This window comes from Amphiura filiformis, chromosome 1 (genome assembly GCF_039555335.1).
Source record: "Amphiura filiformis chromosome 1, Afil_fr2py, whole genome shotgun sequence".
NCBI lineage: Eukaryota > Metazoa > Echinodermata > Ophiuroidea > Amphilepidida > Amphiuridae > Amphiura > Amphiura filiformis.
In genome coordinates, this window is record NC_092628.1 from 29,935,869 (window position 1) to 29,963,375 (window position 27,507).

At 34.4% G+C, this 27,507-nt stretch overlaps 1 protein-coding gene and 1 long non-coding RNA gene across 2 annotated transcripts in view; both read left to right on the plus strand.

Moving 5' to 3' along the window:
• The window catches only part of LOC140141472 (uncharacterized), a 262,118-nt gene that overhangs the window by 210,397 nt on the left and 24,214 nt on the right, over positions 1-27,507 (plus strand). The gene's annotated exons all lie outside the window — the stretch shown is intronic.
• On the plus strand, positions 16,386-27,191 carry LOC140141252 (N-alpha-acetyltransferase 80-like). The gene is made up of 4 exons (XM_072163088.1): positions 16,386-16,782; positions 21,117-21,262; positions 23,025-23,209; positions 26,642-27,191. The coding sequence occupies exons 1-4, from the start codon at positions 16,685-16,687 to the stop codon at positions 26,981-26,983; spliced, it is 771 nt and encodes a 256-aa protein (XP_072019189.1). The 5' UTR covers positions 16,386-16,684; the 3' UTR covers positions 26,984-27,191.

Consider the following 27,507-nt stretch of genomic DNA (forward strand, 5'->3'; position numbering starts at 1 on the left):
GGACCCTAACACCATTTCCTATACCATATCGACGCTGAACCCAATAACGAATTCATTATACCTTTGCTTCTTTTATCTCTTTATACAGTCCTTCTTTCCTTTTTCCCTTTGTAATACATCATGAGCAATTCCCCTATGTTTGAAAAAATCCTTTTAGAATACCCTACCATTTGTAGATTTGCAATTAGGGCCTTTTAATAGACATTCACAGTAAACAGAGTAGAGTATATTCTAAAGTATAAAGTGTAAAGTATTTGTATTAATATTAACCTGAACCACTTTGCCTGGTCCCTTGCTATTGGAAATTGGATCAAAAGTGTCTTAAAATAGCATGGCTTGAGTGCTGCCCGACATGCAGCCTCAGCAGACACCACATATACCTTACAAGACCAGTATGCATTTATACCAACAGACTCTAGCACACGAAGTCATTAAGTCAATGAATAATGAATGGAGGAGCCTCTAGGCAAACAGACTTGTACATGAATTGATTTGAGGAATCTACTAAACCATTCTTTGTAATTTGCAGTTATTTTCTATATGAAATGAAATGCCTTTTATCAAAATTTTAAATTAATCTTGTATCATATTGAAAATGTTAACCAACGTGAAGAAAGTGTTTCAATTTATCCGGGGTTTTAAAATTCCAGACACCCGGGTTACCAGTCTGATGCTTTGGGATGCAGAAACTAGTGTTTTTCTTAGCGGCTGGAAACATGATATTTAAAAATTGGGTAACATTTTTTTTAAAGATGGTTGCCAATTTCACGGTGGCTGCCGCATTAGCTGGAAAACACCAAAATGATTTCATATCCACTTTACCATGTTTACAATCTTGGGGATTTCCCTTCCATAGTCCTGACGAAAAGGGGTTTCCCAAATATTATTATACACCAACTCTTGCAAAGGGGGTTGCCCATCTCTCATGGAAGTAACTGTTATTGTAAACAAAGATAAAAAATCAAATTAAATTACCCAGGGCACATCACATCATAATGTCACTGCACTAATGGTATTTTACAAGAAGCTACAAGATAATATGAACCGTGCCTACTAACATCTATAACGCGCATATCATCCGTTATCTAGTGGCAACTTCCGCAACCCTTCAAGTGCTGACATCATTTCATAGTACCTGTCCCCGTCCTCCGAAGTAAAAACGCAGTGTCTGAAGGTGAGTAAGGCAGGTACTCCGTGTTAACTAGGCAAGTAGGTTTTCTAAATGAGCCTGGTCTAAATGTATAATGTATAAAGTATACCAAGCAAGGGATTCAAATTTCCTATCCCCAATCAGTGTCTCGCAATAATGACATATAATTGCTGTTTTGAATCCACCTAACCCGTACTGATCCTTCATAAACAAAACTTGTTTGCATTTCAATTAAAGGCCCTTTCAGTGATTTCACAGGAACATTTAAAAAATGGAAATTTGTCAGAGTTGCTTAGAAATAAAGAATAAGTCTACAGAATTTCATTAAACCACTTTTCCCCTGTATACATCTAAAAATTAGTCAAAAAACAGAAGTTTTAGAAAGGTTTTCTACTTCAACTCAGATCGACTCGAGAAAATCGAGATTTTCGTACAGTGCGCCACCAATCGACTGGAAAAACTTCCTAGTCCAGTGTTTCTAACACGGGGAAGTAGAGTCTAAATTGATTTAAAACAGACGCTTAATTTTTGTAGTAGAAAACAAAATAAGCAATTAAACATGTTAAAGGTCACCGAGGCAAACTAACGGTCAATTCAAATATGAAAAACAGTTAAAATTGTGTATTTTGTTTAAAATAGTAGCTACTGATGTAATAAGTAGTAGAAACAATACGCAACGCGTGTTTGTACGTGGAGAGTGAGCTTCTTTCGATCTCGAGTCGGACTTTTTGTACTGTCAGTATCAAAAGTCCAGAATCATGCAAATGCTTTATTTTGTCTAAAATACACGGCTTTCGACCGAACCACTAGCAGGCTATGTTAGCACATCTATGCCAATTACAAAGGTACCAAAATCTGAATTTTGATGATTTTTACGATCGTCCGGATGAGCAAATCACTGAATGGGCCTTTAAGTGCGTTATGAATAATTGAATCGGGTTCAAACATTAAAGACGTCGTTTGAAATAAAAGTTTTGTAAGCTGAAAATGCCACTTATTGTTAACCTTAAGATTGATATATAGCTCGAGAAGCTGGATTGTTATGTTTGCACATGTTTGCACAATTGAAGTACTTTAGTGTTATAATATTGTTTCTGCATGTTTGCACAATTGAAGTACTTTAGTCGGTAACTGTTTCCTACACCCATCGCACACAACCCCCACACCAACACCCAACCAACACACACCCCCACCCCCACAACATCACCCCCACCTGTACTTGCACTCCATGTCTTGCAAGTCTAGTAAATATACGGTCGAATCCAACGAAAAGTGTACACGGCATGTTCAGGGCCATAACTTAAAAGTATTAATCAATTGGCATTCGTTTTTGTATTGTGTTTATTCGCCTTTATCATACGCTTCGCGCCATATATAATAAGACCCCCTTCTGTGAAAAACTTAGACACAGAGACCCCAAAACATGCTATTTTTACCCATTTTTCAAAATATTTCTTAAAGTATTTTTAAAAACATCTAAATCAGTTATGAAAAGAAGTCATTGGATTGAATCTAAATTGATTTCCTGAAAGGTGTGTATTCAAAGATTGCCTGTTCAATTTTTCACATATTTGTACATAATTATGAATTTTTTGTGATAATTTTTTGAGTGGTATTTTTTACATTACCTACGAATACAATTTTTCATAGCACTAGATATATCTTTAAAAATGGAAATCACTAATAAATGCGCAATTGATACAAGCTTTGATATGTCCAATACTGAAATGCATTGCATTCGGACATCTTTATTATTGTGTTTAGCTGCCAGAAATTCTAAATGGCACAAAGGTAGGTTTGGTAAAAAATATGCATTACCTTCGAATACATGTTAAAAGCTGTGCCATTTCCACAAAGTGAGAGAATAGTAAACAATAGTTAAGCAATAGGTGCAGGGTAATACACTCTTTATTTCTACCAAGTTTCAATAACCTGCGTTTAAATATTTCTGAGATGTCAACAATAAAAGCAAGTATTCGTAGGTAAATTTCGGTAACCGAATGTTACCTACGAATACACTCTGACATCATGACAGTATTGTGAAACACCGCCATTCATGCCAATGCCCATATTGGTACATAACGAAGGCCTGTATGTTTGCTATCAAATCATATGTCAATGAAAGTTGCGAATTCACATACATGCCCACCATGCAAAACTGAATACGGCTTAATTGGTGAAAAATATGTACTGAAATAGACGACGGTCTGCTCATTTGAAAGAAAAATCAGATTCAAAGAAGATTAGAAGGGGATAAATACTTGGATTTGTCAACTGTCATGTGTGCTTCATTTTAAATGTTTACCGACCTTCTGGTTTCTGAGTAATTTGAGTCCAAATTGATTTATTCGAATGTAACTTTTGACGTTTTCGCTAAGGTTACCTACGAATACCATGGAAAAAATGACTGTTCTCATTGTCTCATGATCTAGACAACACATTGATGGACCCTGGTATAAAGCTAATTGTAGTTGCCCTCAAACGAAAGGCCACAAGACGTAACTGACTCCAAGATGGACTTCACAAGTCTGCAATAGCGGTTTTAAGCGATTTGTGTGCAATTAAGCAAATTAAAGTCACTTTAGTGCCTTTGTTTCTTACTTCAATCCTCTTTCAACCGCTGTGACCCGACATTATTAATACATGATAGGGTCTTAAGTATCAATAAACGCACATAAAGAAAATAATACATTCAAAGTGCTTTATAAAATGAAGTTTTGATTGCGATATCCAACAAAAGTCTAATTCTTACCTACAAATACTGAAATGTTACTTACGAATACAGCATAATACATGACATGTGTAATGAAGTGTCCCTACCAATGGAAATTAATTGTCAAAAACTTTAAGCGGTACCCCAGGACACTATTATTACCCATATACGGATTCATTCAACAATTATTTATTATGTAAAATTGGTGATTAACTACTTGTATATTAAAATGAAGTGGTCAAAATCTTGCTAAAAGCATCAAAAATTTTTTGATCTAAGGTAATAGCATTTATTCATTTGGACGTACTATCTGAAAGAGATCTAAAAACTACCATTTTATTAATTCATTACCATAATAGCAAAATTTAAACCTATAAACTCAATATAGATATTGTTAAATCGCTCATGTTACCTACGAATACCCGGGTTTCTTCACCTTTTCATTGTATACAGCGCTAGGTGTATGCGTATAATTCCTAATATTCTTGAAAACATATATCATACTCGTTCTTATACAATGTGTAAATTGATTCATACTCATTTGATAAATAAAATACAGAAACTGACCTAAACTTCATTTTCAAAAATAAACTAGCATAAATTGACTAAGATCATATTGATCGCGTTATAAAAATAAAAACAAATATTTTCTGGTTGAGCTAGCATTTTCCTGACACCCTGTGGTCTACATTACACGAAAAAAGCGTTAATGGGAATATTCCATTTGTTTTAGGTTGATTAGTATTGCGATAGTGAAAGCATCCTAGTGGTATTCGTAGGTAACATTGGGTTTTGATATCACATTTACTATCACACGTCCTGGATTTATTTTTCAAGATTAGTAATGGCACTTTTGGTTCCTATAAGGCCAATATGTCATCAATCAATGGGCAAAAGGAAAAAATTGTGGAGACATTTTTATTTCGGACTTTTATTTTTGGCCCGTGGACACTTTTGGTTGGATTCGACCATACATTCAGGGAATTAAATTATTCATGCATTGAAGTGTTTTGCCGGATCACTTTGCATCAACTTAGGTGGATTTTAAGCTCACTAATCATGCTAACCTCTTGCAAAGGAGACACTTGAGTACACTTGAAGTTGTATATGTAGTGGTCATATAATTCTGTTTTCAGAAATAACAATAATATGGATACCAAGGGGTGACACGGTTTAGTTAAAACTACATCATGGGTATACCCCCGGGGTATACCAATGCATATAAATTACGTATCCTCGACCCGGTTTCGTTATTTTCAATATGAAAATATCATTACCTGATTAACTACATAATAATATAAAGGGACACCTTCTCTTATCGCTAACAAAAAGGTCCTACTCTGCTCCCACAGAAATATTTCAAGGAGACAATGGGGACGGCAAAGAGTAAAGTGTCCTTAAAATGACTAAATATTGGACAAAAAACTGACAATTGGGGAAGAAAATTTGCCTTTGCCCCCTCACACTGAAATCCTGGTTACGCTACTGAGCTCGATCTCCCGTACAGTAACCGAAACCGAAAACATACATGTAACTCTATAATCATGATAATGTACTAATGTAGTACAAAAGCAGAACAAAAGATTTAATAAGGCTTAGGACAAAGATTTAATAATACTTAGGACATAAAACGATCAATAATGTTTCTGCATGTTTACACAATTGAAGTACTTTAGTCGGTAACTGTTTTCATAATAATTAGTTGCATGTTAATGTATTTTTACAACTATTTACCATGTTACCGCAATAATGATAATGTTATGGTAAAGTTGAATCAACCTTGATACGAATTAATAATGTGAGCAATATATTATATAATAAGAAACATCAAAATCACATGATCTGTTACTTATCGTACTAAAATGTAACTATGATGTTCTTAATTTCTTATACTTGTATATTTTATATAGTGTAATGCAATAATCTGTGTGTTCTGAAAAATGTGTGATTTAATGATTTAAATATGTATAATATGTGGTTTTCGTAATATGTATAATAAAGGCTTATGCCTGACAACTCGTAATTAAAAAAAAAAAAAAAAAACTATGATGTTGTTATGAAAGTGTTGCAACCATACATAGTTTACAAATGTTTACCACATCGAAGAATGTTTTAATGTCAATTTTCATTTCAGTTTTATTCACACAACCCTACATCCGCACTCCCCACCCCTCATCCACAATCACACACCCACACCCACACAACCACAAACTGGATCATAAGTGTTAAAATTGCATGGCTTAATTTTAATTAAGCACTTAAAAGTGCTGTTCGAGATGCAGTCTACGCAGTCATATCTAAGACCAATATGCAATTATACCAACACATAATCATAATTAGCCCTAGCACACGAAGTCATTAAGTCAACAAATAATTAATGGACGAGCATAGAGACATGATATAGGTATTATAATTCGTCGGTCGCAACACATAGTGGCGTACGGTGATTTTGGTCAATTTTATGAAATTTGGCCCAACGGTTTTATATATCAAGTTCTTCAAGTATACCAAGTTAGAAAGCTCAACTATACTTAATTAATAAATAACGTTAATTAATTAATTGACTTATGTTAACAATCCCGTAAGAATCAATATTTTCCGTTTCACAAACTGACGTACGATCATCATACGCCATTATGTGAAACGGCGAAAATCGGATTTGATGACATTTAGGCACATCATCCGTCAATAATGTGGCGTACGCTTCAGAAACCAGCCGAAAACTCCAAATATTCCGTTTCACATAGTGGCGTACGTGCGACTTACGCTTCAAAAACCTGCTGAAACCTCCAAATCTTCCGATTCACATAGTGGCGTGCGTGTGACTTACGCTACAAAAATCCGCTATTTAACTATTTAAGTTACAGTTTAATAGTTTAATCCTTTAACTTCAATCTCAAATGTAATCGGTCCACTGAGAGATAATATTGGAGGAGTACTGACTATGTGATTAGTAGCATATCCTTCAAACGCGTTTTTCTCGGAAATGTATTTTAAGAAAATATAGTGTAAATTATTAAATGCCTCCTAGTCGCCAAGTTCCTGGAATCAATGTAAATAGACTACTGGCAAATAGACAAATATATTCACTAAAGAGCTTGTCAAAAGCATTTTCAGTATGTAAGATATCCGGTATCATCTATAATACGATTAAGTTGATTAATATAATTGCTTTTATATTATGAAATGATGCACGCTCTTAAAGGTAGACGAGGTATTGTTGGTCGAAGCAACCTAAAAATCGATTTTCATTATCTAGATCAATATATTATTGAAAATTAACACCTTGATGTTTTGCAAAAGTTCATTCTACAAATCGTATACTTTGCAAACTTGCTTAATTTATTGTTGTTAATGAGTTATGTACGTTTTACAAAAGTGTTGTTGTTTCAACCCTATTTACAACGTAACTCAAGAACCGCAGCACCTATAAAAGTAGGCCTATATCTGTGATATTTTAATTCTTCTACACACTCGCTATGAATTGAGCTATGCAGTTTTTGCCAAAGCTCACTACCATTCGTAAGATGCTGCGAACTACCAAATCACAACAGTTTAAAATAATTAATAACTTTTAAAGTGTGGTAGAGAATATAAGCTCCTGCTTATTTGCTCTTTTAAGAAATGTTTGTTGTTCTCAATTATTATATTTTTTCAAATGTTAACAGACACTCAAATTCGAATACTACTTTGAGTACCATTTATTAACACATACCTATTCTGCCCAATTTTAAATTATATTTCCCAACAGCTATAAATGAAGAACACTAGTCTCTGCTTGTGTCATTTCCCGATCAGATCACCGTATTTTGTAAAGCATCGGACTGGTAACTCGAGAGTCTGGAATTTTAAAACACCAGATAAACAGTATTTTTGTGGGACATGAGAGCACATCAGACACATCAAATTGCCATCTGAATACGAGGAATGTCCTTCTGATATCAAATAGTGGTGTTTTTTTTAATAAATAGATATTTTTAAGGGCTGGGGTATGAACGTTTGGACAGTATTTATTTTGGGACATCAGAGCACATCAGACATATCGAATTGCATTCTGAATACGAAGAATGTCATTCTGATATCAAATAATTTTGATTTTTGAAATTCGCAATTTAATACACATTTTATGGCAAATCATTAAAAATTGATATTTTTGATATTTAACAGTACTTGAAGTAAACTTTATAAATCTGATGATTTATACTTAAAGTGTATGTAGGTGGGATGAAAAGCCGACGATCAATTGAAAATTTTGACCTTTTGTATTGAAGATATGGATTTTTTCCCAAAACACCAAAACAAATTAGGTCTTCTTGGGAAAAAAATCCATATCTTCAATATGAAAGGTCAAAATTTTCAATTGACCGTCGGCTTTTCCTCCCTGCTACATACACTTTAAGAATATATCATTAGATTGATATAATTTACTTCGAGGACTGTTATATATCAACAATTTGAAAAATATCAAATTTTATAATTTGTCATAAAATTTGTATTATATTGTGATTTTCAAAAATGAAAATTATTTGATATCAGAAAGACATGCTTCGTATTCAGAATGCAATTCGATAGGTCCGAGGTGCTCTCATGTCCCACAAAAAATACTGTCGATACGCTATAAACGCTCATTTTAGATCCCTTAATAGTCCTCGAAGTAAATTTTATCAATCTAAAGATATGTACTTAAAAAATTGGAAAATTATGACTTTTCGTATTTTCCCCCCAAAAGACCTACAAATGTTAGGACATTTGGGGAAAAATATTTAGTAAAACGTTTACTTCGAAGACTGTTAAATATCAAAAATATAACAAATATCCATTTTTGATACATTTATTCCTCAAATATAATTTAACAAAAATACTGTGCAAACGTTGCAATATTATTATGAAGTTTCAGATAATGATATTTTCATATTTAGAATAATTTTGTCTGCGAAATCGGGTCGAGGATATTTAATATAAGCATTGGTATACCCATGGTTTAGTTTAAACTACTCGTGACACCCCTTGGTATAGAGGAATCCAAATCCACGCATTCCTACACCTGATTAGCAGCCTTTAGTTGGGTAGCCGTCGGCTACAATGCACCCAAAATGTGAAATGATTCGGCCTTGGCGGACATTTTAAACTGCATTCCATCACCCGTTTTACACCTTCCGCGAAAACACAGCTAGACAAAAGAATGATTAAAGTTTACAAGCTTCTACATCGTCTATTCGCTGTTGAAGTGACATAATAATCGGATTAACTACACGCGGTATCTATGCATTGATGTACTTGCGAACAAAAGGACTATGTATGAATAGATGCGACGGAATTATCTCCATTATATATATGTGACGTGTCATGTCAAAAGGAGACACTTTTGGGCAGGATCGTAAATGGAGAAATAGCCAAAAATCTGACCGGGGTGATTTTTTTCACAATTTGGGTTTGTTGCGAGTTTGTGATGTTATTAATGTTGAAAATATTTTGTGATAGTTTCAGACCGGAATATAACTGGCGTCTTGTATTTTTTGAGACATTTTTCAAGGTAATTCCCACCCTCAACATTGTCAATAATATTTTTAAAGGCCGATATCTCAATTTTCAATTTTATAATACCATAACTTACGAACTCAATATCTTCGCTTAGGAATGTCCGATTTCATTGGGGAAAACGGCGTCGTGGAGCAAAATATCTCCGTATTTAAGATATGTAAAAACCTCAGAAATGACAACCTGCCCAAAAGTGTCTCCTTTTGACATGACACGTCACATATTATTAGCTATTATTCTATTAACCCTCCTCGTCCTTGCATCTTCTCTAGGTGTTAGGCGGCTTTTATTTGCACATTTGGACGCTCAAAACACCAGGTTGGTGCTAGCGGCTACCCAAAGATGTCCGACCAAATCCTGACCATGACTTGGCTCGTTGGATTCGTCTATACATATTGTTGTTATTTCTGAAAACAGACTTATATGACTACTCCATGTGCAATTCGTGAACTGCAAGTCTATTCAAGTGACTCCTTTACAAGAGGTTAGCATGATTAGTGAGATCAAAATCCGCTTAAGTTGATGCAAAATGATCCGGCAAAACACTTCAATGAATGAATAATTTAATTCACTGAATATGTATTTAACATTTGGACTTGCTAGATATGGGTTTCAAGTGCAGGGGTGTGTGGTGTTGGGGGTGTGGGGGTGTGTGGGGTTTGTGTGTATGTGTGTATGATAGGTGCGTTGGGGTATGTAAGTTCTTGCAGGGTGTGTGTGTGAGGTGGTGGTGTGTGTGAAGGGGGGAGGGGTTATGTATATACGGTATGTGTGCGGGTGCATTTCCGTTAGCACTGGCAGGCTAAACATGAACTACAAATTGCAAAGATTGTAAATTTTCACATCCAGACTGCTTATCCATTCATCATTTCTGTTACTTTGTTTGTAACTTTGGTTGATTTGAAAAAATACATACTTATTTACTTCGTAGTTCGTGATGAAGACCTGAGCGCAAGAAGACCGTAAGTCCACTTGGCCCCTCATAATGCATACACTAAAGTTAGTTATAGTTTCTTAGGGTTTTATAATGTTTAATGCATGTTCCAGGGCGAAAACATCATGAAAGGTTGTGAAAGATTTGTTTTGGCCCCTCAACATGTATAAAACATTACCAAACTATACGAAACTACTATATATACGCAACTTTAGTGTATACATGTTGAGGGGCCAAGTGGACTTACGGTCTTCTAGCGATCAGGTTTTCGTATACTCATTCTCTCCTCTGTCTCTCCCCCTCTTTCATTCGCGCTCTCCTCCCTCTCTTCCCCTCTCCCTCGGTCTCTCTCTCCCTCTCTCTGAGGATGTGTCGGGTGAATGTGAGTTTATGTGTAGTGTGGATGCGATATAAGCATATCTGGAAAAAGAAGATAATGAGTTGTTGCTGCCTAACTATACTATATATAGCGTGACATATCCATATATTTGAAATGCAAAATGTATAATTCCTCTCTGAACGATAACTCTAGTTGTATAAATACGGGTATAAATGGTTTGTAAATGACTACGACACTACAAAATATTAACCGGAACGACTTTTCCTGGTCACTTGTTATTGGAAATTGGATCAAAAGTGTCTTGAAAGAGCATGGCTTGAGTGCTGCTCGACATGCAGTCTCAGCAGACACCGTACCTTTATTCCAGACCAGTATGCATTAATATACCACAAAGTCATTAAGGGCTGGGGTATGAACGTTTGGACGGTATTTATTTTGGGACATTAGAGCACATCAGACATATCGAATTGCATTCTGAATACGAAGAATGTCATTCTGATATCAAATAATTTTGATTTTTGAAATTCGCAATTTAATACACATTTTATGGCAAATCATTAAAAATTGATATTTTTGATATTTAACAGTACTTGAAGTGAACTTTATAAATCTGATGATTTATACTTAAAGTGTATGTAGGTGGGATGAAATGCCGACGATCAATTGAAAATTTTGACCTTTCGTATTGAAGATATGGATTTTTTTTCCAAAACACCAAAAAAAAAAAAAGGTCTTTTGGGGAAAAAAATCCATATCTGCAACAAGAAAGGTCAAAATTTTCAATTGACCGTCGGCTTTTCCTCCCTGCTACATACACTTTAAGAATATATCATTAGATTTATATAATTCACTTCGAGGACTGTTATATATCAAAAATTTGAAAAATATCAAATTTTTATAATTTGTCATAAAATTTGTATTATATTGTGATTTTCAAAAAATGAAAATTATTTGATATCAGAAAGACGTGCTTCGTATTCAGAATGCAATTCGATAGGTCTGAGGTGCTCTCTTGTCCCACAAAAAATACTGTCGAAACGCAATAAACGCTCATTTTAGATCCCTTAAGTCAATGAATAATGAACGGAGGAGCCTTGTGGCTATTAGACCTGTTTACACGAAATTCTTCATACTACAATTAAAATTTACAGTTATTTTCCATTTGAAAAATAATGCATATTTACCATTATTTAAGATAACAACAAAATCATTGTCAATTTTGTATCATATTTACAATGTCTCCCAGCGTGGAGAGACTATTTCACTTTTTCTATGGTTTTAAAATCCCAGACACCCGGGTTACCAGTTAGATGCTTTCTTTACAAAAGTACAGTGATCTGATCGTAAGAACTGACACATGCAGAGTTCTTAAGATAGCTGCTGGAAAACATAATCATGATAATTCGAAATTGTTCAACAAGGCTGTGCGTTCATGGACGGTAACTATGGTTACTATGACTGTAACCATATAGCCATACTAAAGGTATAATTGTTATTACAACATAAAACAGCAATTACTGAAAATTGTAATGCGTTTTATGTATTCCGTAAGTCAACCTTGGTGGAACATTTCGAAATCGGCTTTGTTAATATTGTAAAATAAAAACAGAAGGAAAATAATTATATATTCAAGATTGAGTTTCCGCTAATATTTGAAAACATACAATAAATGAGAACAACAATCTGTTAAGAAGTGCAAATAAACAGAAACTCATAAATTATATTCTCTACCACTCTTCAAGAGAGGTAGTGAAGTACATTATTGAATAATAATTCAAAAGCAATATTATTCAACTTAATTCTGTTATTATAACACCGGATATCTAACATGCTGAAATGTTTTTGGCAGACTCTTTAATGGATAATACATATGCGTATGAGTAGTGTTGTTTGTATTGATTTCCGGACCTCAGCGATATGAGATATACCGTAAACGTTCGCCTAATGGCGCTTTTGGATTCTTAGAAATGTGAGAGCGCCATCCTTGTAAAATCTCAACAGCATTAAGGATACGTGTATGTTAAATTGAGCAACCTGGACATAATGCCTCAGAAAAAATATCGTGACATGACCCAATACTTTAGGTCACTAGGTTAGTTACTAGAGCAGCAAATGTTTTGGGGTTTCTTCAGGTATTCTTTCTCAAAGTGCCATTGGACTTAATTTGTAAATCGATTCATACCTTATACCTAACTCATTTTGGTAAATCTTTTTATAACATTGTAATTTCTTCATATTTTTTTAATATTCTTCAGTTCAAAATTACACCCTTCTATTGTCTGACCCGTTAGCTCAGTCGGTAGAGGGTGCGCCTTGAATGGTGAATGGTACATGTTCGAATCTTGATTTCTGCCCCCACTTTTATGTGAAGAAGGGTCAAGAAATGTTTTTGGATTTTGTCCCCAATTTTACGAACGAATATTGTGACTTTTTTTTAATTTAATTTTAATTTTCTTATTTTGTTTAGATAAATAGGCACTGCGAACAAACGGCAACAAAAACCGCTGACAAAATTTGCTCCACCTGCTACCTATCAATGCGTGATATATTCCACTACATTTAACAGTTAAATGACCTTTGAAAAATAGAACGGCCTCAATGTTTCAAATTGTATAACTACATTATTTTATTCATTTATGCATTATAAATGATCAGCTATTTAATTTTCTTAAAAGGATCGAACCCAAGTAGATCAGACCATTGATCAAATAACTATCAGACCACGAAGTAGTTACGTATCTCCGTGATGGTATCGGAACCAAGCACTGTTTGGTATGCCTTTTTTGTGTACTTATTGTTTCGATCGTGGTTCATTACTTAAGCGCGTGATCCCGTTGACATAGTAACATTACGTAACTTCGATACCGGGCTTCGATACTGAATAGTTGTTGAGTGCACATAATATGGAAAGCCATTGGGGTATTGTGTGCCTTCCAAAGCGCCTTATAACATGTTCTCATTGTGTTGTGGAATCCTAGCCAGTATTCAATAATAGCTATAGAGGCCTTGCGTTTATCGACTGGCTCCAAACAAAGGATTTGAACCTGTTTCTTCCCCGTAATCATGGCGCAGTGCAGTCCATTCAATCAAATGTTGTCATCAACTTATTTGATCGTAGTGCATTTTGTTATGTGTGTGAGACGAACTGTCGCGGTAGATGCAATCATGCTTTTGTTGAATACATTTGAGTAGTCCGCCATATTTACGGGATGATACATCATATGCACAGCCTCTATTCAGTTGGTCGTTGTATGATTTTGTTCGTTCACTCATTCAAATTTTATTTATATCATTTGAAGACTGAGCCTATTATGATACATCCTCCGTGGAACATTTTCAAACAAATATAGCTAGGGATTATTGGGGCAGAGGTTATCTTTTGAATCCTCTTAGAGGGCTATCATTTTTTTTGTTAGGAAGTGGGGTCCCAAATTTACAAAAAGTCTGCGTCAATAAAATTGCGCACCCCCTATTTCGGCAACAAAAATTTTATGATCCCAAACCCCGAAATTGTATTGAAATCAGTCTTTTTGAATAAAATAACACATTTTCTGTGGTCATCGTGTGACTCCCTACATTTTGGTCATAAAACATTTTATGACCCCCTCCTATTATTCTTTCCAAGACTTTATGACCCCCGTATATTTGGCCCCCCCCCCCTTTCGAATAAAATGATATACCTCTTTATGACCACTGATGCATAGGCAAGGACACTCGCGCGAATTGAAAGACTTGCCGCACGCGACAGTTCGTCTCACACACATAACAAATGCCTATACAATCAAATAGGTTCATTACAACATTTGATTGAATGGATTGAGTTACTCTAAAATGAAACGATAAAAAAAAAAAAAAAAAAAAAAAGACACATACAAGATAAAATAATAAAATTATATAAACAATGTTAAAGATAAAATCAAGAAAATAGAGAATAAAATGTCCTCAAATCAGAAAAAAAACATTGACAGACATCATAATCTGTCAGAAATTACTGCATGAGATTCGAACCATCAATCTTCTCCACAAGTTCTCTTTATCCTCGCACTATAGTCTAATGCTCTGCTCACTGGGCCACAACGTATCAGGTGAATGATTACCGCATTATCATGAACAAGTTTGTTCGATCTTGTTCATAATTGTATGTGTCGATAGGTTTCACCCTTTAACTACGCGTACCCTTAATGATCAATGATAATAGTCGGCTTTTACAGGGATGGCGCTCTCTCATTTCCATGAACTCCATAGCGCCATTAGGCGAACGTTTACGGTAATAACTTACACTAAAGGTATAATTGTTATTACAATATAAAACAGTACAATAGCTGAAAAAAGTAATGTGTTGCAACCTTATTAAATCTATTGTTCTATTTTCTGTTGCATAACATGGATCACTTGTAACTAATCAAATCTAATAATAATAAATGTAACAATAATATCATTATTATAATTAGTAACATGCATAAATGAACAAGCAATAAACGAAAATATTCATAATGCTAGTTAAATATGATCATGGCAGCATGTAAGCTACATAATAATACAGTAATAATAAAAATAATAATAATAATATTAAAATAATAATAATAATAACACTTATAATAATAATAATAATAATAATAATAATAATAATAATAATAATAATAATAATAATAATAATAATAATAATAATAATAATAACAAAAGTTGTCACACAACGCCACTACACTAATGGTATTTGTACAAGATGAACCGCATCTTACATCTATAACGCGCATATATAATCCGTTACCCTAACGGCTACTTCAGCAACCCTTCATGTGCTGACATCATTTCAAAACATCTGCCTTTGGCCTCCAAAGTAAACACGTAGTATATGTAAATGAGTTAAAAAGGCAGACACTCCGTGTTGTCTTGACACGTAGATTTATAAATCAGTCTGGTCTTCAAGTAAAATGAAGTATTTTTACCAAGCAAAGGATTAAAATTTAAAATCAGCGCTCTCGCAATAATAGCACATGTTGTTTTGAAGCTAGCCAACCCGTGATAATACATACTGATCCTTTATAAACAAAAACAGTTTGCATTAAAGCGCGTTATGAATAATTGAATCGGGTTCAAACATTAAAGACGTCATTTAAAATATATAGTAATTTTAAACTAATTGAAGTAATGATAAATGTTAACATTATAGATTTATTTAAAGTACTAACAATTGGATTGTAATAATAATGTTTACACAATTGAAGTACTTCAGTCGGTAATTATTTTCATACTATTTAGTTGTTTTTGTTTTATAATTATTTACCATGCTAACGCGATAATGATGTTATGGTAAAGTTGAATGAACTTTGACATGAATCATAATGCGAACAATTTTAATGCGAAAGATCACAATCACATGATATGTTACTTATTTGATGTACTAAACCCGGGTACTAGAAGGGAAGTAAAATGTTGTTGTGACAGTGTTGCAACCATACACATACGTCGAGGAAAAACTTAATATCAACTTCAGTTTCAATTTAATTCACACATACACACAACGTAAATCGCATAAACAATTATTGTTAATGAATTATTAGCACATTCAAAATATTATTCTGAAAGCGATAAGAAAACCTGTATCACAAGACGGGTAACCCGTACACTGACATAGAGTCAATCTCAAAAGGCACTTCCTTAACCATTTCAGTGCGAAAGTAAATGTGATTGAGACTCTTGCGCAGAGAGCTACGGAATTTAGATTCAGATGATGGCGTTGTAAGTGTCGAATCTTGCATAAAATTACCAATCCAGTCCCATCCAGTTTTCAATCCAGGTTTTTACCGCTCCCCACCTTGCATTCATACTATAGCGTAATTCGTAAAGCCCGCAGCCACCGTGCCTTCACTATTTTCATTAACTGGGAATATCGTCTCAGACATCCATACGGCGCGGATGACAAATTAGTGCTCGTAAATTTTCCCGCGAGTGAAATGTTGTAAGTCGTTTAGATCAGAGATATCTGTTAATATATATAGTACGGTCACAATGGCTCTGCAGCTTGTACCATTACACGCACGGTTAGATCTTGTGCCGTCTTGTGTGTCTCTTCTGCAAGAAGAATGGCCGAGAGGAAATTATGATCGGTAAGTATTTGTTTTGTTTTTTCTATCATTTTCCCGCCATTTTTCCCTTTTTACTTTGTTTCCTTATTAATCTATTTTTCCTGATTAGCAATTAAGAATATTGTCTGGGAAAGCTAACAACTTGATCAACAAAATTTCTAAAATCCATGTTTTGTATATATTATGATAGGGACGAATTTATAGTATATATTAGTATATCCTAAATCATTAATTCATCCCAAGCGTATCAAAAAATCCAAGTTAGAATTTTATCTATTAAATTATATTGATAATTGTTAGTAAGTTAATTGTATTATGTAAGGTACAGGGAAACAGACATGTGCTCAGCAATGTTTTCAGCGGGAACTGTCAATTTTCCGCAAGGAAAAAATAATGACCATAAACGTAGATTACTGAACACATAAGGATAGATACTTTGAAAAAATATTTTGTAAATTGTTCGCTTGCTTTTACGTCGAAGATGTTTGGAGAGATAACCGAGTAGGAACGGGGGTTGAAAAGAATTGCTCTATCATCTACTGTAGAATTACTATGATGCTTAATGTCCTAGAGGAGTAAACATGATATATTATGTTAATCTATGCATGCTGTAAAAGTGTGGAGATATAGTGCAGTCAAAGTAGTATGATATGTAGCTCTTGATGCGCATGTGTGGCTACAGGTTGGGATTAAGCGTACATTATTAAACATAATTTGTGGGTACTTACATGTTTGGCCAGATGACAACATTAAAGCAGGTGGTATTTCACTTGCTGACTATACTAATCATATATCAATTATTTAGAGTACAATCGTATATGAAAAATAGTTTGGAGAGATAATTTAGTAGGAAAGGAGGTTGAAAATGATTGCTGTATCTTTCTACTATAGTTAATGCAGTAGAGGAGTAAACATAGTAGTTTATGTTAATCTGTGCATGCTGTATAAGTCTGAGGATATAATGTAGTCAAAATAGTTTATGACATGTAGCCCTTATAAGCAAACACAATTAATGTGTATACCAGATGGCAATATTCAACTCTGTTATTTCACTTGCCGGCTAATCTTAATTATATCGATTATTATTTTAGAGTACAATCGTATAAAAATTGATGGTATTTCGGTATATCAATTTGATCATTTTGTATGAATTTGTTGGTTATCATTATTTACATAACCATTCTTGATGAGAATATTGGAATTTAATTTATTTAAATGCAAGCGTATTAGTATAAATTGAACTGTTGAGTTGTATGTATTATAAGAAGATTAATTGATATATGTTACAATGCAATGTGATTTGAATAACATTAATCAAGAATTTTGATATTAGTTGTACTAATATTAATAATATTATTAAATTGACATTAAGAATAGTAATAAAAAGAATAGTAACAACGATAATAATATTAATATTTAATTTTAAAAATATTAATCAAGAATTTTAATAACAGTGTACTAATATTAACAATATTATTATATTAATAATAATTATAGTAATATTAATAGAATAATATAGAAATTGATCATAATCATATAATTAATGAAAAGTAACGAATTGTTTTATTTCCTTTTCACAATTTGGCAACTCTTGTTTCATATTATAAAAGGTAATGTTATAATCAAATTAGCTTATTTACCCTTCCCCTATCAACAAAGGCAAGGGACTGGTATATCGATATGCATGAGTGAACCCCGTGCAACCACTACACTGTTCAATAGCTTTTATTGTGATGTGGCGGGAGTTTTAAAAACACGAGCCCTGATAAATATGATGCACGGGCATACTGCCAGGCAAAACACAATGGAAATTGTGATGATGCGTGCGCATACTGCCAGTCATTGACGTCAGAAGTCAACTCATCTATATGAGTACATATTTAAAATTCCCGCTGTATTGTTTGTTTCTGTTTAGTACTGTACTACCAGCGGTTCCTCTTGCCGCCTTTGTATGTGTAAATAGCTGAATAATAAGAACAAATATATTTTTGTTCATAAAATTTAGTAGCATTCTGATTCTGGTATCTTAATCTCGAAGGATTGCACTCGCGTAAGCTGCTATCAACTTGCCAAGTGGAATGGAATTCTTAATAGCAAAACTAAATTACTATTTCTTTTTCTTATGTGGTTCTTAACTCGACAGGTTTCTCAATTTGCTAATTTCCCCAAGGTACCATGTTCTTTTCTTGGACACTAAGAGTAATGGCGTCACTCAATTCTGTTCCCATGAGATGTTGCTTGGTGATGGACAGTATTTTGGTAATGGGATTAGGGGCGATGTTGAAGCTAAAATGCTGTTAAGTTTCGGTCGTTAAAAGTCACCAATGAGTATGGGTGTTTAAAGGTACGTAAGTTACTACTGTCGCTGACGAATTAAGGTAACTCTTGAAGGCAAACACTTGAATAAATACATCATAATGTCCACAGATCATGTACTATTTTTTGTCCAATACCATTTTGTTGTTAATCATGTCAATTTATTCATTGAAATGATCAATAGGGCGAGAAAGGTGACGGTTGCTTCCGATCCATATTACCATACATGTCATTTTATACTAGAAAACTAATTTCTCAGTTTTCACCATTTGATAAGGTAAGCTATTTTAGCTCTTTAAATCTGGGAAAACTACAGGGATAAGAAACTCACATGTAACAATAAGCGACATCAGAGTTTCACGGTCACAATACATGGGACATTTTTAGTACAGTTAAACCCCTGACCTTCAGGGAAAATGGCTTTAATTATTTTTTTGTCTTCATGTGTTTAATTCAACTTTTCGAAATTATCATTTAAGATTTGTTAAATGATTAATTTATGAAATTATAATATTTTTGGATTTTTTTGTTTTTAAATTAAAGTGAAATAGTTCAAACAACATTTTGTATTCCCAAAAAGCAAGTTTCCCGATAGGTCAGAGTTCAGATGTACTAAAGTTACCAAAACCGTCCCACAATGCATCAAGACTTTTGATGCCGATATCGCTTTATTTACAATCATTGTATCGATTCCTGAATCGCCAAGAATGGCACGTTAATAGAATTGAAACGAAATCTTTCTAGGTACAAAGTATCTTAAATATAATTTGTAATTTTCTGCATTTGATAATTATTATCACAAAAATTTAGCCTGGTTATGCTGGTTTGCTGGTTAAGGTTACTCCAAAATGTCTATTGACCTACCGTATTACACATCTCCATTTATTTTGTTTAAGTTTCACAATACATTGCTACTCTAGTGTTGATTTGTAACGTCTGTCAAAATGAACAAAATATGTAATAACAAAGGTGCATTTGAGGTTATTATGCACCCGATACAATGATATGTAACCAAAACAATATTACCATAAACCATAACAGTGTAGTCTCTAATCCCTCAAGTGTAGTGATCCCAACTGAAAAGGGTGCTATTTTATTCGAATGTCACCAGAGGAAGCAACCAGCACTATCATTAGCAATATGTGGCACTTCATATCAACGTCAGTGACGTAACTCTGTCACTAGGTATATAAAAAGAAACAAAACAACGATGTTTTATTCAAAATTAGAAATGAATTATACATGTATTAGAGCGATATCTGAATCTGAACTATCTGATCTTTATGCGTAACAAGGTGACTTTCCACAGGGAGATCACCATTGCATATAGTCCGTCTTGAAAAAAACCCAATGACCTTTAAATATGCCGTTTACTCTTTCTGTCTGCTCTGCCGGGCACGTTACATTATTGACAACACAAGCCTTAAATTATGCAGTGTTTATTGTCACACTAATACAGTTTGGTCAGTTTGTAGCGATATATTCAACTTTTTTTTTTCATTTTCTGCAAAATAGAGTAAAAATTGTTTCAAATCGTAACCGCGCCAACTTTTTTATATGAGGTGTCACGTAATTGTTTTGCCATTAAACCACTGTTAAAAAGAACGTTTCGTTACGCATTGCGTTTGACTCGTTTGTTATAAATGGGCGTAAAGTTTTTATTTTGTTTCCAAAAAGTAGCTACAAAAGAAAGACAAAAGTGATAATTTTATTCAACCTAAGGTGCTATACGAACAGACAATCGAGTCACGTTTCACGAAACGTCCCTTTTACAATTTAGTTTAATTTTGTTTGCCATTTATATTCATATCCCATGAACATTAACTATTCATCTTTATTCATGTGCGTTGATGTTACCATTAATTGTTCATCTTTTCATTTTTTTTTCACTGAGGTGTAACAAACATTATGCCGGATTTAGCTCTTCTCAGTGTATGTAAAGCAAAGGTCACAATTGGAAAATGGTCATGTTCGATTTTCAATCTGTAACTTTTTAGCAGTAGATTTGATGTTGTTTCTTCGATTGTGCTTTCTTAAAGGTTGGAGGAATGTGAGCTGTGTTGTCCCAATGGGCCTTGCTCACTGGTGCTACTCTCAAACCAAGATGGCGACAGAGATCAGATTATATCACACCTTAGAATAGTACCAGTTCAAGAAAGTGAAGAAATGTTGTATATTGAAAGAGGTAAGCCCAGCAAACACAAAACGTTTTCGACATCATTCGCAAAAGGTTATAAAAGGTTGTCAGAAAACGTTTAAATGTCGGGTTATATAAAGGGTACATTAAGGGTATAAAACGTTTTCATAACATTAAAAAACATTTGTTGGTAATTTACTGCACAGCAAATACAAATGTTTTACAGAAAACATTTAAATGTCGGGTTATATAAATGGTATAAAAACGTTTTAATAACATTCCGAAAACATTTTTGAAAACTTGGTGCAAATCATTCTAAACATAATGTTATTTTGGGGGTTGAAAAAATATTTTGCAAAAATGTTAGCGCAAAATATTTACAATAACGTTTTTAAAATGTTTTCATGATCTTTATATAACCCGACATTTAAATGTTATTAAAACGTTTTGTAAAAAACATTTAAAGAACATTTCTGTGTTTGCCTGGTCCAAATATTTTAACATAATGTTATTTAAGCGTTGACAAAATATTTGGCCAAAAATGTTTGCTAAAATAGTTTACAATGACATTTCGAAAACATTTTTAAAATATTTTTGAAGTGTGTTTTCATACAAAACGTTTTAAAACGATTTCACAACCTTTATATAACCCGACATTTTAATGTTATTAAAACGTTTTTACCTAAACCAAAACCCAAAATATAACTTATTTAAAACGTTTTAAAAACGTTTTTGTGTTTGCTGGTTAAGACCTACCTTCTGCCTATTATGCAGTTTAAACATAAATGCAGAGGTTTGTTATGGATTATGTTTTATTCTATTATTTCATATGTATTCAATCTCCGTTAGTCTTTCTGCCCATTCACATTAATTAGAACGGACAGGATACATATTTACAACTGAGATCTTGATCGATCCGAGAACGAAAGCTATACAATAAGGTACAATATTGCCAACACCGCGGATAAGGCGCCAAATTGTGGTATATGATGGTTTATCAACATTGAAGTGTTCCTCCGTTGGCTAAACGTTATATTTTTTTTCAAACCCAAGGACATTTGGCGCGAATTTTGGGAGGTCGATTCTTGATTCCCCACGCCTTCGTGCTTTCAAAACTTATAAAGCATCGGCAACACTGCGTGAGATTGAGATGGGTTCAAATGGGGGTGAAATAGGCATGACTGATGCAAATACGTAGATATGCTTTTTCAACGTGTCGCTGACTTCATGAGAAGCTATGAGAGTGATAATGAGTCAAATGAGACACCTCTAACGAAAGATCGAGCACACAGGGACCGTCTGAACCGCCACAGTGTTAACCGACGGCGTACTCTTCGTAACTTAAGCCACTGATGCATGTACATTAGTAAAGAGTGTGCCTCATACAGCGGTCACTACCTTTAAGGTACTCAATACTCATGGACTATTGTTTTGGTAGTATATACAAGCTTAAACATAGCGAATAAAATGTGCATATTTGACCAGTTTGGGTACAATTCTTTTGTTATGCCTATTGTTTGGAGTAGGTCTATTATTTACGGGAGTAACATGTAGGCAACCGTGCCGTCAGGAAAAGATCAATGTTAATATTCTGTTCCCTATTTTGGCAATACCCTTTCGCAAACAATGCCAAGTGCCTCCAAACCCATTTGGAATCTGTTAAAACTCTTTCATATTTTCTCTCTCTCTCTCTCTCTGGAGTATACGTATACATGTATACTAACAATCATAACATCTTCACAAATGTACTTGATACATTATTTCATCATGATTATGGGTTTTTTTAATCTGTCCGTATTTATATGTGCAGTGGTCACATGGAAATCGTTTCGTGGGAAAGGTTTTGGTCGTAAGATGATGGAGATGTTGGAGAACTACTGCTCGAAACTTGGCTATACCAGACTGCACTTAAGGACATCTCCTAGAACACCTAGACTTTATCTGCGTCTTGGGTACAAATTCACCGAGTCTCGTCCCGTAATGATGGGATCTGGGGTAAGTTTGAATAACAGCTAATAACCAGGGGCATATCCAGCATTTTACTGTGGACGGGCAAAGCCAAATTTTCGTCCCCATTTGATTTGTCAAATAGTTTGTCCCATTGTGGGGGCGAAGCCAAATATTCGTCCCATTTGCCCTATTTTCAGTGTTTGCCACCCTATTTTATCCCCTAGCTACGCCTTACTCACTGTTCGCTAGTTTTTGGAAGCATGTGACGTCTTGACGCTGTAATTGTGTTATTTGTTGTTGAGGCGAAACTAAGCTGTTGGTCTATACTAAGCATACATGTCTGTCTTGCTTTTTCTTTTTTCGGAGTAGTTTGATTTCAACGGAATAAGATTTTTTCTTAGGATCAAGAAAAACGATATCACTTCTTATTAATTACCACTGTCACTTTAAAAATATTCATGTACAACTTTCAACTTCCAAGAAGTACAATAAATATTCAATCAAACATCCACACAAAAATTGGTTATTACAATGCTAAAATAATGTAGTTAAGTTTGCCTTGGTTAATGGTTAATCACACCTCACGTTTTTAATGCTAAAACGGTACAGATGGCTAGGCTTACTTTCTATCTCTACTACCCCTGACAATCCGATGTCCTGCATAAAGGATTTGATAATTAATTAAAACTCGACGAATGTTTTAAATAGAGTATTTATAAATAGAGCGATACATATTCTTCTCAGTCTCACGAACCAAGTGGCAAAAATGACGTGTCACGAGTAGGTACGAGTGTGTGACTGGTATTGATGGATCTTTAAGATGCAGTGAGTGTATACTACGAGTTGAAATTACGTATTGCACTCACGATGTGGGCGGATATTGTGAGATGAAGATTGAACCCAAAGCCAATTTGGTTGTATTTATTACATCATCTGCATACTGTACACAAAAATTAACATTTCTTGAGGAATAACATTCATTTAGAGAGAGCTACCTTTCTTGTCACAATGCGACTTTAACCAATTATGCAGCCAAGTATTGACAGAAAGGGAGAGCTAAAATGATTTTTTTTTTAATTTTTCCTTCCAACACATTGCAACACCATAATAATATCATGAACACAGTGCAAAGTCTTTTCAACCCTCATCACATCGTAATGATAGTGTCAAAGGGGGAGGGAAAGCGCTATTGATGGAGTAGCGAATTCCATTACCATCTTACAGGTTTGGGAAAATATTGCGTAAAGAGCATTACACTTCGTCCATTTTTCAAAATAGTGAACATAATTAAAGCCATATTATAACATTTGCTGAGAAGAACGCCCTCAAAAAAAAAATTAAATTCTGGTTTTTACACGATTGTAATGTACTTTAGTCAATAAAGATACTCTGCAAAAATCAAGACTTGGTGCTGTAGTTTTGTCAAAATCCGAGATTTTGAATAAAACGATGGAACCGGCGTTTTATTATTACGATGGAAATATTAGTCGAACACGTATGCACAGTACGTACACGGCGTACGGGATACACATACACACCGAGGATCGTACCGTATTACAACCGCGGGAGTTACATGCATGGGCGCTAGTAGTAAATTCCAATTTTCTATGCTTTACCTCACTTGTTCGGCTCAAAATTAAAAGGGGACATATCTGACAGTAAAAGCTAGCATTTTATGGAAAATAAATACTAATTTTTTTTTTACAAAAATGTATAATATGGCTTTAAGTACTTGCTCTCTTTATAGAACTACTATAAAAGTGTGGAGTCCCGGGTGTGGAGTCAATAATGAGCCCCTCAATTGAAGATACGTAGTACTTGACCTGTATAAAATGCAAGGTTACTACAAATGAATGTATTATAGAATGAATTATAATATCGTCTTTTTTGAAATCGTATTCTTTTCGAATTGATTGCCAGGTACGAGCCACACACACTGAAGAATTCTAGCACACGCTTTGATTTCCTGGTGGGGCATTGGAGTTTTTTGAAAAAAAAACTTCTCCCACTAGTGAAACAAAAAAATTCCATGCCCTCAGAATCAAATGCTAGCAGCATTATTTTGATCATGTTGATTTATCAAATGATTATCTATTACAATAAATTAATGAGGTGTCATTGGAACTGGGAAGATAATACTAATACTACCCGTGACCAAAGCGCCCCGGCAAAGCGCATTACTAATTTTCTTTCTTTGAGAAATAGAGTTAGCCCCTCGGGAAGGTCAATGGATATATAGTAATCCTGGCACTACGAATGGTGGTTGAACCAATCTCATCTGTCCTAAAAATGCACGCGTTTGCGCCCAAACGTCCTAAGCTAATCGTAGAGCCATCCTTTGCGTTCATCTTAGTGATAAAATTTTTACCCCAGCACCTTACCATCAGAGACGACCGGGGGTGATGCCCACTATTGGTTTCTACATTAAAATCAATGAATTTCAATTTTAAATTATTCCAAAAGCTACTGACTTTTACATATTAGTTATGTGGGAAATGTTTGTACTTATTACTGGATAGAGGAGACCCATGATAGCTATACATTGGTACCAAATATATTACGGTATATGACGTTTTACTTTATAATTCGTAGGCCGTGTTTCAAAATATGGCCCACTAGTTCTAGGGTTAAAATATAAAGCACTTTTATCTTCAGGATGATTGGTACCTATCATTTTGATGTTAATTGAACAACCTGCATCTTTTTGAAATAATACTTTTGAAATGTCCAGAATATATAGTGTATGACTTGTTACACAATTTATCTATAAATTATGTGGATCATGTGTTGAATTTGTATGTGTCAGATTCATACATTATCAATGGAAACTAATGGGTACCAATCATTTTGATACAGCTTGTAACCCGCAAACATTAAAGCCATATTATAACATTTCTGTAAAAATAGATTAGTATTTATTTTTTCCATTAGCTTTTACTGTCAGATATGTCCCCTTTTAATTTTGAGCCGAGGTGAGGTAAAGCATAGAAAATTGTTATTTACTACTAGCGCCCATGCATGTTACTCCCGCGGTTGTAATACGGTACGATCCCTCGGGGTTTGTGTGTATATGTATCCCCCCCCACGCCGTGTACGTACTGTGCTTACGTGTTCGACTAATATTTCCATCGTAATAATAAAACGCCGGTTCCGTCGTTTTATTCCAAATCTCGGATTTTGACAAAACTACAGCACCTCAAGTCTTGATTTTTGTTTCTTTATTGACTAAAGTACAATACAATCGTGTAAAAACAGAATTTAAAAACTTTTTTGAGGGCGTTCTTCTCAGGAAATGTTATAATATGGCTTTAATAAATACCCAAATTAGGATAAGTTACCATGAACAATTTTAAGCAGACTGAACACGGTTTTAATCATTTATCTCACAATTTGTTAATTAAACCTCTTTGTCATGGTAGGGTAATAGCATTGGCATTATAACCATGATAACCAGAAACAAAATATTTTGTATTGCAGATCCTTGGCGATACAATTCCCGTGCCGTTGAGTGTTGCCTATCCAGGCTTAGAAGAATTCCACATCCCCTACGACGGATGCCAGCACTTAAGCCGGGAGAAATCTCACCCTTCGTGTAAGATAATTCCATCTGGAACTGGATCTGACGGTGACGGAGCAGATGGAACCACAGTTCACCTGCCTTCCTCAGGGAACTTTGACATGCCTTCGTGGCCGGTTGGTACCAACGGACAAGGTTCTATTGAAGTGCCTCCACCTGTTGGTGATATCGATGTTCCATCGTGGTCAATTGACGCGGCAGGCCACTGTCATTTGCAGAAAGTAATTTCAGTAGTTACGTAATACAGTTTCTTTCTTTAAGCAGTATGCAGACTCCGAGTATTAGACGTACAATATTGTATGTAACATATCTACGTTATTTAATCTATTGCCATTCTATTTCCAGTAATGTTTAAGTTCCAACGAATGTTTGATGACGTAAAATCGATAACATGTTATGTATAATATCTGGTAGAAATATATTATCGATTTTACGTCATCAAACATTCGTTAGAACTTAAACATTACTGGAAATAGAATGGAAATAGATTAAATAACGTAGATATGTTACATACAATTTTGTACGTCTAATAAAAAGTCTGCATACAGCTTAAGACCTCACAATAAGTTACTCAGCCGTTATAAATACTCCTCTAACTTTTAAATTATTTGTCGTATTTGGTATTTGCAGGGTTATGGTATAATTTTCAGCATAAAGATAATGGCAGGTTTGGTTTTACATGCCAATATGCTTGCGTAGTAACCATTGATCGCTGTAAAATGCAACTTTCAAATTCGGGTATATTTCTTTAAAAACACTACTGTGT